Source organism: Xiphophorus hellerii, chromosome 23 (genome assembly GCF_003331165.1).
Source record: "Xiphophorus hellerii strain 12219 chromosome 23, Xiphophorus_hellerii-4.1, whole genome shotgun sequence".
Classification (NCBI taxonomy): domain Eukaryota; kingdom Metazoa; phylum Chordata; class Actinopteri; order Cyprinodontiformes; family Poeciliidae; genus Xiphophorus; species Xiphophorus hellerii.
In genome coordinates this window covers 8,500,195-8,516,472 of record NC_045694.1, presented here as the reverse complement: position 1 = coordinate 8,516,472, position 16,278 = coordinate 8,500,195, and the positions used below count along the sequence as shown (strand labels likewise).

The following is a 16,278-nucleotide window of genomic DNA, read 5'->3' as shown; positions in this document are numbered from 1 at the left end:
AAAGTGAAAATAAACCATCCAATAGATTACTCCAGTAAGAGTAAAAATACTAAGTAACTGATCAAAACATCAATTGTTTAATGTTTAAACAGACCAAAATATAGAGTGAAGTGGAAATTTTGGTGTTTTAAGGACAAAAATGGCAATAATTTATACAAACAAGTAAAAAATAAAATCAGGCAAAAGACAATTTTTTAAATCAATATAAAACTTATAAAACATAAACAAAAACTTAAGATGTGTGTATATGTCTAGTGAATTTTTGGTTAAAACATGTTTGTGAATCCAGACAAGTAAGAGTAGAAGTACTTCTTAATAAAGTTACTTAAAAGTAAAAAGTACAACTTTGTAAAAAAATACTCCTGAATTTACTTTTTCCAAAAAATTACTCATGTAAATCTAAATATAACTAGTTACTCTGTTATAATTTCTATCATGAACTCATTCATAATAGAAGCATACATTAGCTATGCATGTAAAAAGTGGCATAAGTCAAGTCATGTTTATTTGTATAGGACATTTCACATTTCCATCCCATCAATGCAAAAACTTTATCAAAAAGAAAAAAAAAGTTCTTTTAAATTGGTGTGTTTCCATTAAGTAAATTTATTTTTGTAATTACAATTTGTGGATGCAGCTGGGGAAGGGAGAAGGTAGAGGCAAACAAGGAATCAATAAACAGAGGGTGAGGTGAAACATAAACAAACAAACAAAAAAAAGAATAAGCATAAACAATTAGAATAAATGAACAGCAGGGGAAATCTAAAGGAAATGAGCAATAAATAAATGATAAACAGAAATTAGTTCAAACAATAGCAGCTAGTATCTGGTTGGACCATTTTTGTTTTCAGAAATGCTTTTATTTTTTGTTCTCAATGTGTCCTTAGAGATATTTCCATACTAACACCAAACAGTTTCCTCATATTCATTGACTTCTGATTAACTGCAGCCATCTTAGTTGAAGCCAAGCAGAGAGTAATGCTAACCAATCACTAGGCAGACATTGAAGCCTTAAGACACAGCCCTCCTCATTTGCATAATGAGGCAGAAATGCATAAAGAAAAGTAAAAAGAAACGAGGAAATGTGAAAAAAACCAAACACTTAAAAAAAAACCTAAATATACATTTCTTGTTGAAAATGCATGTGCAAGGAAAAGGAAAAACATATTTATACAGCTCTGGAAAAAATGAAGAGACCACTTAAAATGATCAGATTCTCTGATTTTACTCTTTATAGGTATATGTTTGAGTAAAATTAATATTGTTCTTCTGTTCTATGATTTACTGACAAAAAGTCTCTGGAATTCCAAGCAAAAATTTAGTTTTTATTTGCAAAAAAATAGAAATGGTCAAAATAACAAAAAAGATGTGTTGCTTTCAGACCTCAAATAATCCAAATAAAACAAGTTCATATTCATTTAGAAACAACAATACTAATGTTTTAACTCAGGAAAAGTTCAGAAATTAATATTTGATGGAATAACCAGGAGGTTTTCAATGGGATTCAGTGCAGTGGGCTCTTTATTTTCTCCAGAGATGTACTGTATTTCTATATTTATTTTTAATTCTGTCAGATTTGGTCTTCCATAGAAATCTGCAAATGTCTCTTAAAGGACTTTTAAAACTCTTTCTACTCATAAAACACAAATCATGATTCTCTGTAGCTCTCTGTATCATTGTCTGTTGAATTTTTTTTTTTCAGTTATCTTTGGGATCTCCATTAGCCGTTGTCATGACAATGGCTACAAACAAAACATTCATTACAAAACCAGTTGTACACACTTAATATAGCAATAGTAACATAGTATATTGATTTATAAATGTACAATTTTATCAGTTTTTATAATTAAATAATTAAGAAGAGCTCTTTTAAAAGTTCTTAAAAGCAGTTTTTTGCTAAATAAAAGTTAATTATGTTGAAAATATTTAGTATCTGTAGTACTTTCTGGAGTCCTGGGAAAGGAGATCATGGAGCGTCACACATCACACCACTCGATACATTTAGTCCTGGACGGATTTATTCACCTCCATCTGCTAAAGTTAAAAAGGAAACCTGCGCCGTCCAATGAGATTTTCCACTGAAACTGCGCGCTCTCTGATTGGCGGAGAAGTTTCCCAGGATGCACCTCCCACATGAGGTGACTAACGGCTTACTGTGAGCCTGATTAGCTGAGCATCAGGTTGGTGCAGGATGTTAGTCGGGGCCATCACCCAAACAAATGCATGGACATAGATCTGCTTCTGTGAGTATCTGAATGAATTTTTACATTTGCATATTTTAATATGTAGGCTAATTTACTCACATAATCTGCTTTTTATTTTAGTGCCAGCAGCACTGAAGATCACTTTATTGAGTTTCAGCACCTGCATGACATAATTATTACTAAAAAAAAAATCAAATAATAACACATTTTGTGATGAATACTGAGTTGTAAGAGGTTAATGTGGGTTTATTTTGTAAATAGTTTGTTTTATTAGTTATCACTGAGATTTCTGAGGAACAGCAAAATAGTTTTATAATTTCACTTGACGGTTTGGTAATTTAGTTTTAAGTCTTTTAGCTTTATGCCTTGGAAAACCTCCAAAACCAGAATGCTTTTGCATTTCCAAAACTCTGACTAGAAAATGCAGTTGAAGGTAAACAACATCCAATTAACCATTTGGCAAAGATTCAAAATCCTTCAGACGGCAAAACTTTAAGAGATTATGGAAACTTTAAATCTGTTTTTAATGTGTGTATGTAGGTTCTTTACATAAAAAAATAGCAAATATTTGCCTGGATAAATTCTGACTGCACAGTCCGAGATGTGTTGATATATTAGCTGTTTAAGAAGCTGCGGTCTGAATCTCTGGTGCCTTTCCAAGTAATTAACTGTGTTTAAATTACAAATATGAGCAAACTTTGTCGATATTCCACTAATGTCAAAAAACAAAACAAAATTTCACAATTGCAGTGCTTCCAATAGATAAGAAATGCAATTAAAAATCACACGTGAAAAAGTATGTTCATGGGATAAGTCATTAAAAAACGTACTGCGTCATCGTCCTCCAACTACTTCCTGTCGTCTTCTTCTTGTGCCAGAAGCAACATCATGTGACTCGTGTGATGTGAAAAAAGTAGTAATATTCATAACTACTAATTCCTTTTCCCATCTAAATACTGAGTGAAATTCATGCTAGAATCTGTGTTACCAATCCGAAACCAATAATTTGTGCAAAAACACCTGATGTGTTTTGTACATCTTAAAAAGAAAAGAAGTGTTCAGTTTTTGAACATTACTCTATACCACTGGTGTCAAACTCAGTTTCATTTTGGGCCAAATCAAAAACCTGAATGTTCTTTAAAGGTCCGGTTGAGCCAGAATGTATCGATAAAACCCAATAGTTGGTTAACATATCAATAAACAGTAGTTTCAGCATTCAACAAGTGTAAATAATATTGAACATCTTTTCAGAGCGATCAGTCCATCCAGGAATTTGTGATTGTTTTTGTGTTTGTTTGGGGTTTTTTTGGAGTCCAAAAGAATTTTTCTTATGTTTGCGCTAATATATAAGTAAGGCTGAGGCAGCAGTCACTTAAACCCAATGTTTATGACCAATTCAGAGAAAAATGTGCAGTAAAAATCTGAAAAAATGTGGGGATTTGTTAATTTTGTGGTCATTTTGTGTTTGTAAATACTAGAGGAATATATTTATGTAATTTGGAGTCTAGAGGGCCACATAAAAAGCTATGGCGGGCCAGATATGGCCGCCGGGCCTTGAGTTTGACACATGTGCTCTATTTTATTTATTTTAAAGTCGGAAGCATTCAATCCTATCAGTAAATAAAATCATAAATAAATCCTTTTCTAATTATTAGGAACTACTATAAAATGAAAGCTTGACTCTTAATTGGCATGATGGATGGAATGGATGGCATCCATCTCTGAAACTTTCCCTCATTTGCATGTTTTTGTTAAGGAACAGAGGCATATTTACTGTTTTCTCTTTTAGTCCGTTTCATTTATTCCTCAGAATTTCTTCTGCCTTCAAAAAGACTCTAATTTAGGCAAAATCTTAATAATTTAGCTACTTTCTAATGTTTTCTTGTTAGGATACATTATCTAAACTGACTGAAGGATTTCAGGATGAATCCGCAGATCATTAGAATAAAGGGCTTCCATTACAGTTTTGCTAAATGACACACTTCATGCTAGCGTCAAAACATTTTTATTGGAAAACTAGTTTTTTCTCCATTATTTTCAAAATGTCAAATAAAAACTCACCTGCTTGTCTGCTGAGGACAAATACGGGTCATGTTGTGAACAACACTGTCAAAGTGGGCCATTCTAAACGGGCTTCAGCAGATTATGGTGCCTGAGCAGATGTACTTGACAAACTTATATCTAGCAGGTTAGTCAGTGGCCTGAATACCTCAGCCAGACCTTCTGCTCAGCGTCTACTGCAACGCATGGGGGAAACTACCAACCATCTGGGATCGTCCCTAAAGCCCAGAGTAGACAGGCATAAAGCGTCTTTGCGTCAAACCCGACCGTAAACCCGTTTACTCCAGCTGCTCCAGCCCCGTTTTATGACTAATGCTGAGGTTTACCGCCTGCAGGTACCAGTTCCAGAGAAGATGGTGGCCGCTGTGCTCACCTTGTTCTCCTCAAGTCAACATGTTCAACCTGATGAGCAATTGCTGCAGCTGGGTTGCCAAAATCCAGGAGCCAATCAGGTACGCACTGCCGCTTTCTCAACCTGAAGCTCCAACGGAGGAGAATGCATTTGCTGATTTTTTTCTGGATTTGCTTTTTTTTTTTGTCTTGCTTGTATGTTTTGAGATCATGAAACAAACACTGCCAGAGTAAACGGAAAATAAAGGGTTTAAATGTTACTTTCATTGAATAACAGAAATTAGCTATACCTAAAAACCTGGTTCTTTCCCCTGAAATCTAATAAATAATTTAGTTACTTTTGATGACAACATTTAGCCTAAAACACTTTTTTGGTCCACTCTTCTTTGCAGAATTGTTTAAATTCAGCCATGTTAGAGTTTGACAAGCCCAATCCAAACCTTCATTTTGTTATCTTTGTTATCATCCTTTGGCCTACTTCAGAGTGTCAGACAGGTGCTAGTTAAGAGATTTCCTGTTTCTGCAGGTTTGGCAGAAATCATCCAGGGTTGTGGTCAGTGAAAAATAACTTTGCTTTCTACAAAAGACAATTTGTTTTAATAAGGCGGTGATTTCTTTTCACATAGAGCCAGGTTGGCCTGGATTTTTTTTTTTTATATAAATAAACCCCTAAGGTTTTTCAAGGAATATGGTCCAAGCCTATTTCCCAAAAGTACAGCATTCCTAGCCTTAAAGGGTGTGCCATGCAAAATTCACATTTTGCATTTTTTTATACTTCCATTTGGGTCTCTACTGCTTCTAAAAACATCCAAACGCTAATAAGTTAATGTTTTTTGGTGTCTGGAAAATGAGCCACTTCAAAAATCTCCTAAATGTAACGTCACAAATCAGCAGACACTGCCCGTTACCTAGTAACCCAAGTGGAGTTCTAACTGGTTTGACTGCTGTATGTGCTGTACAATGGCTGCTGGGAAATATGAGAATATACTTTGTGGTTGACCACTCAGAAACCAATTGCTGCATTCTTGCTTGTTGTGCAGGAGGCTCTACTTATGCTTTTCAGAGATGTACGGTTGTACAATTGCACATCTGTTTGCAGCCATTTTCACATGCAGTGTGAATATTCAGTTAAGTGGGCGTGGCCAGCAGGAGCTTATTTGGATTTAAAGTGACAGAGACCCTAAAAGAGCTCAAAATAGGACTAAAATCTAATTATCTAAGAATGATTTTGTGCAAAAAATTTTATGAACATGTTTTATAGAGCCCATAGACCGATCCTAACTTGTTCAAGGAAGCATAATATGTCACCTTTAAAAGAGAACTGATATAGCTCTGTTTTTATTTCTCTGAAGGAAAGTGACCATTCTCGTGGTTGGTCTTGACAAAGCAGGAAAAACCTCATCGATCAGAGGGATGTTAAGAGGTACAGTCCTGAACACACCAGCGTTAGATATCCTCAGCAGGAATATAACACCTGACTCACCTGTTCTGCTGATCCAGTCCCTACTGGTGTCGACGCAGGGCCGACCCACGGCTGCATTAAAAACGAGCTGAGAGTGGAGAACTACCTCGTCACGCTGCTGGACGCCGGAGGATCAGTGGAGTCCCGTGGAGCGTGGAGGGAGCTCTACGGAGAAGCCCATGGCGTCATCTTTGTGGTGGACTCCAGCGACAGGCAGAGGATGAAGGAGGCCAGGGACGTTCTCGCAGACCTGCTGAAGCAACCGAGGGTTGCAGGAAAACCCATATTAGTGTAACGACTTCCTGCTTTTAACCTGACTTCTAGTTTTGGTTGAACTTAAATTATATTGGATTAATTCCTACGTGTGTTGTTGTGCTTTCAGGTTGGCAAACAAACAGGATAAGATGAATGCGCTGCTGGGAAGTGAACTGATTGAGATTCTTTCCTTAGAGAAGCTGGTCAACCAGAGCCGCTCTCTGTGCCATATTGTGAGTAAACTTCAGAGGTCGCCTTGGAAACAAGGTCACAGAATGACTGGATGTGGACACTCAACTAGGATGGATGGATGGATGGATCTATAAATGGATGGAAAGGCAAATGGACTGACCGATTGATGGATGGATGAACATATAGATGGATTGATAAACAAATCGATGGACGGATGGATAAAAGGCAGTTTTTTTACTTTACTTTATTCTCCCTATTTAAAATCTACTTTTATTCTAAAAGTTTTCCATTAGTTCAGGAGTCCTGATGACAATTAAGTCAGACTGAAATATGAAGATTGAACCTTTTGCTTTTCTTCCCAGGAGCCTTGTTCAGCCTTAATGGACCTGCGGCGCTGGTCGGACAGAAAGACTCTGCGAGGCCTCCGCTGGTTGCTGCGAGCTGTTTGCCTGGATTACCCGGATCTGTGTGCCCGGGTGGCGCAGGACAGCAAGCGGCCTCTGGAGCCCCGGGAGAGAGAAAAGAAAGGCAGAGCCGAGAAAGGGCAAAGAATATCCAAACTTGAACGGTACTGTCAGAACCAGAGAAAGACTGAATACAACAGAGATTGATTCTTTTAACAAGACATGATGGTTAATTTTCACTTTCGTCTTACCTCAGAATGAGATCCAGCAAGTCGGATCTGCGTCAGGTTCATCGGTCCAGAGACAAAGAGAAAAGGAACAGTGGTGAAGGAAAGCTGCAGCCCATTAGGAACATGCTGCAGAAGGTCAGAAGAACATTGGTTTTCATCATGGCAAAAAAATTCTGTGGAAATAGTAGACCAGATAGCATATTTCAGTCATTGTGTACATTACAATTACTTTCAGCTTTCAGTTCACATTTGGGACGTCTTTGTTTTTGTTTGCTTGGGGTTTTTTTTACTTAAATTTGGGTCTAAACTGAATCTTCAAACAGTCGAAACAATTTAAAATAACAATAAAAAAAAAACACCTGGAAGTTTTTTGGGAATAAGTTAATGTCTTTTGTAGTCTGGAAACTTAGCGGTTTCAATAACCTCCAGACAGTTGAGTCATAGTCAACGGGCACGAAGCCGTTACCTAGCAACCCAGCAAGCCCAGCCGCTGAATTGCTAGCGGTTGGGCTTGCTAGCAACCCAGCTAGCTCGTTTGTTGAGCTCGCTAGCAACCCAAGTGAGCTCCACCCTGTTTAGTCAGCTAGGTTTACGGCTGTATGCGCTGTACGGCGGCTGCTTGAAAATACAAGAATCTTGATGTTGACTTACCACCCAGAAACAGGAGGGTAGTACGGTTGTATAATTGCGCATCTGTTTGCCGCCATTTTGAAGAGCGAGTGTAAATGTTGAGTTTGGAGGCGTGGCCATCAGCAGCTTATTCGACTTTAAAATGACAGGAGCTGAATTTCCAATACACATGTGTGAATAACTGTGTCGATATTCCGCTAATGTCGAGAAAACACATTTATGTAAGAAACACAATTATCACGCCTAAGTCATTATAAAACTTGCGCGCCACCATCCTCCAACTTCTTCCTGTCGTCTTCTTCGTCTTTTCCGCCTATAGTGACAGCCTGTTGATCATGTGACTTGTGTGACGTGAAAAAAGTGTTTGCGTTGCAGTTTTGTGCAATATGCTAATTGTGATACAGCAAAAAATCCACCTCATCCTACGGTGGTAAGTTTTTATTGAAAAACGAGAGTTTCTTTCAAAATTTTCATGTTTCCATTAAGCAAATTTATTTTTCGTAATTGCAATTTGCCCAATTACATGGTCAGTTGAAACACAGCTAGAGGCCTTAAACGGCTCATTCTGAAAGATAAAAATTGGCAGAACTGATCAGACTAAAATTACATTATCTAAGAATGATTTTGTGCCAAAACATGTGATGATCATGTTTTGTATCCTAACTTGTTCAAACAAGCATAATGAGTCACATTTTAAATCAGCTAAATTCTTAACATGTCTTTTGGAAAGGGTCTTTTGTTGCTATCTAAAGTGAGAACAGAAATCTGAAGAATCTGGTAGATCAAACATGAGCAACAACAAAATAACGAGTTTTGTTTTCCAGGAAAACACACTGAAGAAGAGGCTGAGGTCAAAGAAGATGAAGAAAAAACCAGTGAAGGTTAAAGAAGGTGTAAAAGATGCTGAAAAAGCACCTGAAGAGGAAGAGGAGGGTGAAGAAAATGAAGGAGGGCAAGAAAGTTCTGGAAGCAGAGACAAAGCCAGCAGTGCCCTGATCCCTCCGAAGAAAGGCAAACTGAAACGCAAGACAAAGGTGAAAGAAGAGATGCTGGATGCTCCAGAATCCCTGGAAAGCAACGAGACACCAACTAAAGGTTGTCCTTAGCTGCCTTAATGTTGTTCGTTATGGTGTGTAGAAATGAAACCTCATATTTTTAATTTATTTTACATATAGCTAAAGGAGAGAGGAAGAGGAAGAAGAAGGTTGTGAAGGTAAAAAGAAAAAACAAGATCAACACAGAGGGAATGCCGGTGGCGTACTCTCAACCCGTGGACCTTTCCGCAACCTTTGGTGAGGCACAAACACTTCTTCTTACCTCCACCTGTCAGATAAAATAACCCAGGACTCTGAAAATACAAACTTTAATTTAAACAGATGAACCTGTCTCCCGGTAGATCTGTACCGAAAAGCAATCCAGGCTCTGAAGGAACGTCAGGATCAGGCTCAGGGACAGTGAATCCGGCTTCTTCCGACTCTCCAAACAGACACAACCTACAATCTACAGCAGTAATACTCAACACACCTCATCCACTTGAAAATAGCTGCTACTTTTACCAAACAAGGAAAGTTGTATTGACCTCCTGACCCCTGAGCATTTGAGGAGAAGTCTTAGTGTGCAGTGAAGGGAAGGCAAAAAAAGAAAGTCGTGTTGTACAGTGTACAAAAAAGAGAAAACTTAGGTAGTATTGTGAGTACCTGGCCAAAATGTTGATTTGTAGTTTGTAAAATGTGATAATTTTTAAACTGTATTTTTTTATATATTATTTGAGAATTATCCAACAATGAGCTGATATCTTTGCAAAAACAGCTGTATACCTGATTAGATTATAAAATGTAATAAAAACATTGTCTCTAAAGTGGCTTGTCTCCTGTTATGGTCGGACATCTTGGACTCAGCTTTATGGTTTTGATGTTTGGAATCAACGTCCTATTGAAGCTATTTTCACATTTTAATCATTAAAGGTCTCCCAAACTGAGAGAAAATGAGTATTTTCATGGAAGGCAGCCACAAACGAGCTGTGAGCTGGAAGCACTGGAACATGTGATTGACCTTGGTGACGCATGTTTTCCATCACCTCGGACTGAGAGCGAGAGGAGGACGGAAAAAAAACTGACCTGCTCCTGAATCAAGTTCTTCCACCTTGGCTAAAAATTTCACCTGACTCCTTTAGGTGAATTTAGGAGCTGACTTCTGGATAAAAAGACGTCAAGGATAAAGCTCTGAAGTCAGGTGACTGTGTTCTTTCCTGCTTTGATTTTTCACTTTTTAAAAAAGTTTAGATAAGACAAACTTTCCAGACTTATTACACTACAGATAAACATAATCTGTGTTTATTCACTCTTTGAAATTGGTGGTATTCCTTGGTTTCCAATGGTTAACCCTTTAACAAGAGATTTGTTTTCAATGTCTGGAAAAAAGTAGTTTTATAATCTGATAAAACAAAGATGAAGCTTTATGGCCACAATGACGTACGTTTGACGTTTTGAGGTAGGTCTGGGCGAAATGACTTAAAATAAAATCTCAATTTAACTTTTTTGTGTTTTGTTTTTCATATAAAATACAACAAAAAGTAAAATGTTGTATTTTACTTAAACTCTAAAAGGGTGCAATTAGAAACTCAGAAGCAATAAATATAAAAAATAAATCAGTTTTTTAGTCATTTTAAAGTTGTTGTTTTTTTTACCTGATTTCCTATTTTAATAGATTTTTTGTTATCGTTTTCTTTTCTAAAAGAAAAATAAATTACAAATGATAGAAAAATATTTTCAAAATGACTTTTATTGTCCCTTCTATATGATGGCTACCAGGCTACAACCTTTTTAAATTGTTTAATTACAAGAATATAGTCATAATTAGCAGAGTAAAGATGCAATATTACCAGAGGAACGTAGACTCTGTCTGACAAGATAGACACATTCGTTTCAAAGTCAAAATTTAAAGTCACACAAATAAAACATTTCTTAATAATTTATCAGCTGTGGTCATATTTTTACAGAAACTTTTAACTGTCAAAACTTAAAAATAAATCCAGGAGCAGTATCTTGTTAATACAAGAAAACTTTCTAGAAATGCGGTATTAAATTGAGAATTTTTCTCATTTTTCAAAAGTGGTAGTAATAAGATTAGTCTCTCAGTAAAACTAAAATACAGTGAGAAGAGAGTCATAGCAAGCCCCTTTACAGTATGTCTTATTAACAAGTCCAAATGTGTCAGAGGAACATATTTTGATATCTCGTTCTGGCTATAACGAATTTTTTATGATATGATCTTGTTAGAACAAGATACTGCTCCTGAATTTATCAAGCTCTGGCAGAATGTTTCCATACATTCCACTTGCGCTTTTAGTGCAAATCTTTAATTTTACAAGCTCGCTTGTTAGCTCAACCAATTTAATTTAGCTTCTTCTGTCTTGTGTGGTGGTTCTTCCATGAAATAATTTTGTCCACAGGCCCCATGCAACCCGGACGAAGCTGAGTCAAGCTAATCCTGTGCAGTGACTCGATAGCGTATCATGGTTGCCTAGCAACACCAACTGCTGCCAAAAATCATTCCTTCTCAGCGGTTCAGTTTCACCAGTCTGTGGCCTAATAGCGCTTTTAAATTGCTCTCTGTTGTGTATAATTGTGAAGAAAGCCCCCCACTCGGGGATGCGGAGTAAAGTGGCGGTGGCACCGTGTCGCCATTTTTTTCCTGGTTCATCCAGAAGCCCATCCCCCTGGTTGAGGGAAACCGTCCGACTTTCATCCACTCTCCACTGGGAAGCGGCCCGGCTGCGTGCACGGCGGTTGAAACATGGCCTCGCCAAGGACAATAACCATAGTGGCCCTTTCTTTTGCTCTGGGTTTATTTTTCGTGTTTATGGGAACTATTAAGCTCACCCCGAGACTAAGCAAAGATGCCTACAGTGAGATGGTGAGTAAGCGTTGGTTCTTTAGCGCATCAGTCGGGCTAAATGAGAGCCATTGTTCTAGGCTTGCTGCAAACGGGCTCGAATATTAACATATGGAGACGCTGACCTAAATAATGAAAGAACCGGAAAATTAGTTCTTTGTAGAGCAACGTGCCACACTAAAGCCTTGTTATCCTTGTGAAGAATTGAGTTATAACGCAGATAAATGTGGCTCTGCTGTAATCATCATTGTGAAGGTCATTTTATTGTAAAATAAACCTCATAATATATCTCCATCAGTGTATAGCGCATGCAAAAAAATTCCGAAATCGGCGCTGCGGAAGCACTTTAATGTAAAATATATATTTCTTGTTAAGCCGGTGTATTTACTTACATTTATGCAGAAATAAGAACGATTTACTATGTGTATTCATTTAAAAGTGTAGTTGCAAGGCTTCCTTTTTGAAAGAAAGAAAGAAAAAGAACTGAAGAGCAATGGCGGCGCATTCGAGCAATTTCTGAGATGCACCTGCAGGTGCTGATGTTGAAACATCCTGCATGGATCAGAACTGACTGGAGGGTATCCCAAAGATCCCCATCAAAAATAACATACGGAATCATAAAGGCATACATTCATATTACACATTGATTAATGTTGGAAATTTGTAAATAGATAAATATATAAATAAATAATTGGATTAAAAATGAGAATGGTTGGAGTGAACTTAAAATTCCATCATAATAATGTGTAATTTATTGTTAAAAGTGCAGATAAAAGACTTTTGGGGATACCCAGTCACTGCATACCTACCAAGGCCTCACAAAAACAAAAACAGCTCTAAAATAAACTTTCTCATTTTTAATAATGGTGCTCTACTGCAACAATTACATTCAGTAATACAGTAGTACTGATAAACACTTAATAATTGCATTTATTTATATTTGGAGGTGTAAATGCAAGCATTTATTGTATTGTGCAGAATTAGTAGTTACAACAGTTCTGCAGAGTTGCAAACATAATTATTTATTGTCACATGATTTTTTTAATGGCTTTTGTTTCACAGTAATGATTGATGATCTGACATTAGACCATTCATAAATCATATATTAAAGATAGATAGTTTTTAGTACGTAATTAAATAATTTAGTGTATCCAAATTTGGCTACGTCGTATGTTAAAGATAGACACATATTTATTTGGGTATTTCACCATTATTAGGATTATTTATAGAACGCCTGCGCTCCAATGCATCGTGAAAATAAACTTTCTCAGTTTCGTCAAAAAGACCCCAGTAGGGATTGGCAATCATTGTATTAGTTATTAATATGAAATGTTATTGTTAGTGAAATGACCATGGTTTAGTTTTAAAACCAACCACAATTTTGATCAATTTTGTTTATGAAGTCTCACAACAAACTGCATTTAAAAGTCCTCCTTTGTTGCTTTAATGAGAACATAAGTATTTACAATGTCACATGAGTTAAATATAAAATTATTTATACGTTAATCATTTTTAAAATCTGTTATTTATGTAAGTATGTATTTGGTAGACCACTGACATATTTTATTTTGTTTTTATTTATTTTATGGCATATTAAGTCAGGTTTCACATAATTTGTTTATTTTCTTCTTGACGTTTGTCTTGGATTTGGGTTCTTTTACCCTTGATACTGTAACAGTTGCTCTTTGAAATACAATTTTAAAGAATTGAAATAATTATAGATTTGTTTAATCATATAAAATTTTTTTGAGAATTTTAAAAATATATTTGATAAATGGTTTAGCCCAAAAAATTATGGAAGATTTCTAGATGTATTAAATATATTGTTCTTAGTGTTGTGACACTTTCTGTCACAACAACTTTCATAGGAAAAAAGTGGCTCTTAACTGGCTCGTCTTTGTTATTGGAACGATGTGGGTTAGATTAACTACGGGTGCACCAATAAATCGGTGCTGATTTTCTTAATTTTGGGAGATTTTGACTGGCCAATACTTAAATGTGAAGTCGATCTTATCCGCTGATCTTGTCTGCCTCAGCAAAGGTCTAAAAATCAGCCTTTGTCCTCTTTTGCTCTGCTGTGAGAGGTTTGACTGACAGACTGGCCCACCAGGTTATGTCTGCATGTTTGCAGTTAACAATAGTCATCCCAGCAATTCAGCAACATTCTTGCTATATTTTGTGACATTTCAGAAAAAAAAAAGAAGGTATTGGCCAAAATCAAAATCGGCAGGCCAGACTTTTTAAAGATTGGTGATCGGATAGAAAACTGCAATTGTTGCTCCCCCAATAGTAACTGTTTAAAAAACTATAATAACACTTGGATCTGCTGAATATGGTGAAAGCATTTGCAGAATTTTTAGCTTTTTCTTTGCGATTTTTTTTTCAGAAAAGGGCGTACAAAAGCTATGCCAAGGCGCTGCCAGGTCTGAAAAAAATCGGCATCAGCTCCGTTCTGCTTCGCAAGATCATTGGGTCCCTAGAAGTGGGCTGTGGAGTGGTGCTGACCCTGGTCCCAGGCCGGCCAAAGGATGTGGCCAACTTCTTGCTGCTGCTCGTCATGCTGGCTGTGCTGTTCTTCCACCAGCTAGTAGGGGACCCCCTGAAGCGATACGCCCACGCTCTAGTCTTTGGTATTCTGCTTACCTGCCGGCTGCTCATCGCCCGGCAGAGCGATGATCGGCCAGAGCGGGAGGACACCCGGGAGGAGCTGCAAATCAACGACCAAGAAAGGAACAAGGTCAAGCAGTCTTAAGGTCTACAGCGGTAAAGGAAGAAATGGATTGCAGTAATTGAAAATTAAAGGGAATCATTCACTTCTAGTAATAACCCTCCACATATACATATCTTCTGTAGTCCAGCTGGCTGACTGATTAAGTTCACCAATTCCTCTGCACTTCCACTGTGAAACTAAGAACTCATGTTCCTTTTCTCCTCTGCATAATTGTGGACAATCATGCCTGATTGATCTCAACTTATTGTCACCACAGTCCTGTTTTCTATTTATTTGAGTGCTGCAGCTGTAATAAATGTTTGTGTTTTTACTTGAGTACATATTTTAATTGTTGATTTGAGAATGCCGCTTCTCCATCAGTCCTTGGATCTAGTTTTTTCTAATTTGTTTTTATACCGTAAGTAGCTAGGAAAGACCTGTTATAAGTCCATTTGAAGCATGCTTAATTTAGTCAGGAGTGCATAAGCCAAAAAAGAACTGTTGATAAAATTTTGTACCACTTACATGTCAGCTTTTCAAAGCTGTGGCAACACAAAGATGAATTACACAAAATAATGCAACTACTCATTTACTGTTTATTTCAGTAGATATTTCTGGGTGTTCAGATGATGGCCTGTTTTAAAATAAAATAATCTGAATATTCTCTTTCTTCTGCCAGGTTTAGGGCAACACAGATTGCCTCAGGTGTTTGCTGCTAACTGGTACAGCAGCAACTTAACCAAAACAATTATAATTTTGTCTGTAAGAACTTGTATATTATTCCTTGTAATTCACTGTTACAGTACAAAACTGGGTGATTTTTTTCCATCTTTGAGCATTTTAGGTGCAGTTACAAATCCTGTCAATATTTCTGTAAATGAAGAACTTTAAATAAAGAATTGGAGGTGAGAGTGACTTTTTTTTCCTTTTTATCTATGCCTTTTCATTCAAAGTTAAGTCAGTTTTGCAGCAGAAACTAACAGGCATTGTTAGCATGACTACATCATATCAGGGCTTTTAATGATCCATCTGAAGCATGACTTTTTTTCTGGATTTTAAGTGTATACCTCAACTTAGAGGAATTTTGAAAACAATTATTCTGTAAAGAAGCATAATCTTGTGAATCAGTTTTTAAGTAATTATATATATATTTGTAATTGATCATTTGTTTTCTATCTACTTACCTGATAAAATAAATTTTGAATAAAATAAAACATTAGAATTGAGGGCAGGGCTGTCCCAAAAGTCTGAAGTTAGCCTAATAGCATGCTAGCTTGTTAAGTAGTTTTGGTGTGGTTATGTTAATTGCCCCATGGGAACACCTTGTAACTTGTACCTGTGGTTCCTGGGTAGTTGTATGATGTATCACTACTAGTGGCAGCAAAATAGACCCTCAGCACTGCCACCAACACAATGCTTTACAAAGGTTTGAAAGCTTTAATTGGGCTTTTCCAAACTTACTTATTGTTATGCTGTCCAAATATTTTAATTTTGTTAGGTTCCTGGATCGTTCCTCTACATTTTGACCAAAATCTTTTCCTTTGAGGTGACAGAAACTAGTTCAGATGTGAAAAACATAGCCACAATTGTATGTTCCATTAAGAAAGTAATGCCAAACATGCATCGAATCTGTTTTGGAATGGATGAAGAAGGCTAATTTTAAGTATATTGAAGTGCCTGAAGCTAGTTTTGAGAATTATTCTTTATTCTTCAGCAATATTCTACTGGCAATATACAGTTTGACAAAAATATAACAAAAATCTTACTATGTTATTCTTAGACTTTAGTGATTAAATATTTCCCCAAATAAGAGAGAGAGAGAAAACAAAATGTTCATATTTATTATCAGGGAAACCGCTAGCTTTTTCTCTCAGCAAGAACTACA

The 16,278-nt window shown here is 36.7% G+C and overlaps 2 protein-coding genes across 3 annotated transcripts; both read left to right on the top strand.

Annotated features, from left to right (window-relative positions):
- The first annotated feature begins 2,104 nt into the window (after positions 1–2,104).
- On the top strand, positions 2,105–9,647 carry arl13a (ADP-ribosylation factor-like 13A). Of its 2 annotated transcripts, none has more exons than XM_032554330.1 (10): positions 2,105–2,243; positions 4,601–4,717; positions 5,969–6,039; positions 6,117–6,369; positions 6,461–6,566; positions 6,888–7,093; positions 7,186–7,294; positions 8,614–8,884; positions 8,965–9,081; positions 9,166–9,647. In XM_032554330.1, exons 1-10 carry the CDS (start codon positions 2,224–2,226, stop codon positions 9,183–9,185), a joined length of 1,290 nt encoding a protein of 429 aa, XP_032410221.1. In that variant the 5' UTR covers positions 2,105–2,223; the 3' UTR covers positions 9,186–9,647. The 2 variants fall into 2 exon arrangements, with proteins under 2 accessions (XP_032410221.1, XP_032410220.1); XM_032554329.1 differs by having other exon boundaries at positions 2,111–2,243; positions 9,186–9,647.
- Positions 9,648–11,324: 1,677 nt separating this feature from the next.
- Positions 11,325–15,308, top strand: tmem35 (transmembrane protein 35). Its single transcript, XM_032555613.1, has 2 exons — positions 11,325–11,704; positions 14,070–15,308. The coding sequence occupies exons 1-2, from the start codon at positions 11,585–11,587 to the stop codon at positions 14,433–14,435; spliced, it is 486 nt and encodes a 161-aa protein (XP_032411504.1). The 5' UTR covers positions 11,325–11,584; the 3' UTR covers positions 14,436–15,308.
- Positions 15,309–16,278: the final 970 nt, after the last annotated feature.